The sequence below is a fragment of the Epinephelus moara genome, chromosome 18 (assembly GCF_006386435.1).
Source record: "Epinephelus moara isolate mb chromosome 18, YSFRI_EMoa_1.0, whole genome shotgun sequence".
In the NCBI taxonomy this organism is placed as follows: domain Eukaryota; kingdom Metazoa; phylum Chordata; class Actinopteri; order Perciformes; family Serranidae; genus Epinephelus; species Epinephelus moara.
This window is the reverse complement of record NC_065523.1, coordinates 39,806,954-39,810,096: the sequence shown is the minus strand read 5'-3', so window position 1 is coordinate 39,810,096 and position 3,143 is coordinate 39,806,954. Positions and strand designations below refer to the sequence as shown.

The window sequence follows — 3,143 nt, the reverse complement described above, 5'->3', positions numbered from 1 at the left end:
GGGTGGGTGGGGGGGTGGGGGGTGGGGGGGGGGGGGGGGGGGGGGGGGGGGGGGGGGGGGGGGAGCAGCAGCAGCAGAGGAGAAGCCGGGCGGGCTCCAGCTGTCCTGAGCTCCTCTCTGCTCCCTCCACGCTGCTGCAGCAGCTGTTAGCTTCTCCCAGCACCACCAGTAAACACCACCAGTAACACCAGCACCATACTAACCAGGTTCTCTATCGCCGCCTGCTCCAGAAACTTCTGTGCCGCCTCCAGTTCATTCCGATCTGAGGAGAGAGCGGGGAGAGGAGGGGGAGAGGGGTTATAGCTCTTTAGCTGACGGTTAGCAGGAAGGCTAACGTTAGTACGGAGGTTGTGGTGTGAGCCGTTAACAGGCTGGTTAAACGGGTTCAGCAGCTGTTCCAAACACAAGACACCGAGTAATTACGGTCACAATCCATTAATGAGTTACATCAGAGTTTCATTAACACACCCAGTGTGACCGGAGACACACGGCGAGCCTCCAACGTGCGTGTTAGCCACCGTGAAGCCACTGATTCTCGGTTAGCATGCTAACATTAGCCGGGCCACCGGGACACGTTTTAAGTGACAGAGATAAAGTTTTCCGGACAAACAACAAACCGGTTGAAAGAACGTTAACTCCGTTTAAAGATGTGGGAGACTATTAGTGAAACAGCTGAGGGGGACTTTTCCCTCCTCTCAGCGGCTCAAAAGTCACGTTAGCCGGGACAGGCGTGCGAAGAAGCGGCCGATAGTTTGAATGATGTAAGCTAACTGCTGACACATTAGCAGAGAAGCTAACTGAGGCATGGGCAGGGTCTGCGCTCCTCCTCGGCTCCATGCAGCTGTCACACCGGCCTCCATGGAGCCACACTGCCAGTCTGACAGTGTGATTCACCTGCCGGGCTGCTCAGGTGCGCGGCCCGGCAGGTGAATCACACTGTCAGGCTGGAATCAGACGGCGGACAGAGTGCTAAGTCACCAGCTGCATCTGCGGTGATTGAGGCCGTATCGTTAGCCGGGTTAGCATTAGAGCTAGCAGCCCGCTAACGAGGCATTTCCCTCCTCCCTCCTTCAAACTTTCACCGGCTCACCGGAGCTAACCGCCGCCGCGCTAACACCGCAGCTACCGGCCCGAAGTAACGTTACAGCCCGGAGAGCGGCCGTGTTGAGTGTGCTATTCACCTGGAGAGACGGTTTTCTCGAGGATCGTGATGAGCTCCATTCCGTCCCCCGGCTCTCTCTTGCTCTTCACCCGGTCGCTAGCTGGACAGTTTCGGTTGCCGCGCAGCGCCCACAGCGGATTATATTTCTTCCACGGAGCTCGGTCGGTACCGGCCACAGGGCGGGTTCAGTCGGTGATGGAAGAGGCGGGAGTTCCCCGGTGCTCGCTCAGTGTGTTTTCACTCGGATGGTGCGGGAAATGTTAACGGCCGTTAACGTCTCGTAGCTTCACCGCCGCCCGTTCGCATCCTGTGTTGTCGGGAGGGAAAGGGCCGCGCGCTTCTCTCCCGCGGAGGGATATCACGCACTGGTAGCGCGACGTGCTGCCTTCAGGGCCCGTCGGACGTTTTACCGCCGTCCGGTTAGTGCCGAGCAAAAACAAGTCCCTCCCTCCGCGACTGCAGAGGTGGGGCCGAGTCACTGCTCTGCGAGTCACAGGCAAGTCCTTAGTCAAAAAAGGGAAGTCCCGAGTCAAGACTGACAAGTCCAGAGTTAAGTCCCAAAGCAAGACTGACAAGTCCTCAGTCAAAAAAAGGAAGTCCTGAGTCAAAACAGTCTTTTTTGATTTTGTCAAGTCTTAAGTTAATATTTTAGTGACTTGAGTTTGACTCAAGTCCAAGTCATGTGACTCGGGGCCACAACTCTGAAAGAAAGTACTCAGACCTTTCACCACAGTCAAAGTACTGATGCCACGGTGAAGAAATACGCGGTGGGATACTGGGTGGATTCATCTGTGATCACAGCATCATTGATTATAATCTGTAATCAATAATCTGTAAAGTAACTCAAGCTCTCACATACATGTAGCACAGGAAGTAAATATTTCCCTCTGAGATGAGAGAAAGAACCATAACATGGAAATACACAGGTAAAGTACCTCAAAAGTGTACTAAAGTACAGTACTCGAGTAAATGTATTTAGTTACTTTCCACCACTGTGACACAGATGAAGGTAAATGTTCCCTCAGTGAGAGTCTGCTCAGTAAAATGGAGGAGCTTATTTGACTTTATTAAACACGGGAACCAAATATTTTCAAATGTCTTTAAATTCTTTCAAAATAAAATCACAAACAGTTTTTTGTTTTTTTCAAATGAAAATTAAAAAATTAAAATTTAATTAAAGATGAGAAAAACAAATCAGTGAAATGGAGTTTACGACGAGCACCTGAACGCAGCAGTACACTCCTCACATCGGTTTCCCGCGCGACCCCGTTTGATCCTGTTTTGCGCGCTCCGTCTCGCACGCGCCCGCGTGCACGCTCCCGAATCCAGATTTGATTTTTCTTTCTGCTAAAACGTTTGTTTTTAATTCAGATAATTAATTAAATTTGATTTTGTGAAAAGTTTCATGATTTAAAGTTGAAACAGATTTCAGATGAAAGATGAGAGCAGCTGGGCAGGTTAAAGGAGCAGTCCGCAGAAAATACTCAACACTTTTAAAGAACTTTATATTTGTAGGTTTCAGAGTATTTCATCTGACAAATAAATATTTTTTACAGTTCAAACACGGTAAAAAAAAAAATATGCACTCATTTATTGAAATTAAAAACACGTAAAATCTTTGATCTTAAAAACTATTTATTTTAGTTTAGTTTAATTTTGAATAAACATTTAATTCACAGCTGAAGCAGTCGACCCGTGTGCTCAGAGCCGCAGAGAGTTCCTGAAACAAGCTGATTTCTGACAATTAAAATATGGAAAAAATCTTTTTTGTTCACTTATTTTTAAGAAAGAGACATGATGACATCTGATGATATTTAATGGGACCATGCAGGAAAAAGATCTTTTACTGAAGTCATTAAACGTCATTAAAATATTGTGTTGTGACTCCAGGTGCTCTGACATGTTCTCCCTGTGTCAGCGTGGGTTTCCTCCAGGTGCTCTGACATGTTCTCCCTGTGTCAGCGTGGGTTTCCTCCAGGTG

General features: G+C 48.4%; 1 protein-coding gene across 1 annotated transcript in view; it reads right to left on the bottom strand.

Moving 5' to 3' along the window:
• Positions 1–1,517, bottom strand: part of kpnb1 (karyopherin (importin) beta 1) — a 17,204-nt gene extending 15,687 nt beyond the window's left edge. The window contains exons 1-2 of the mRNA XM_050068797.1: positions 1,182–1,517; positions 204–262 (exon numbers count right to left, since the gene is read on the bottom strand). Of these exons, the coding sequence (XP_049924754.1) occupies positions 204–262; positions 1,182–1,221 (99 nt within the window). The 5' untranslated portion in view covers positions 1,222–1,517. The remainder of the gene's footprint in view (positions 1–203; positions 263–1,181) is intronic.
• Positions 1,518–3,143: the final 1,626 nt, after the last annotated feature.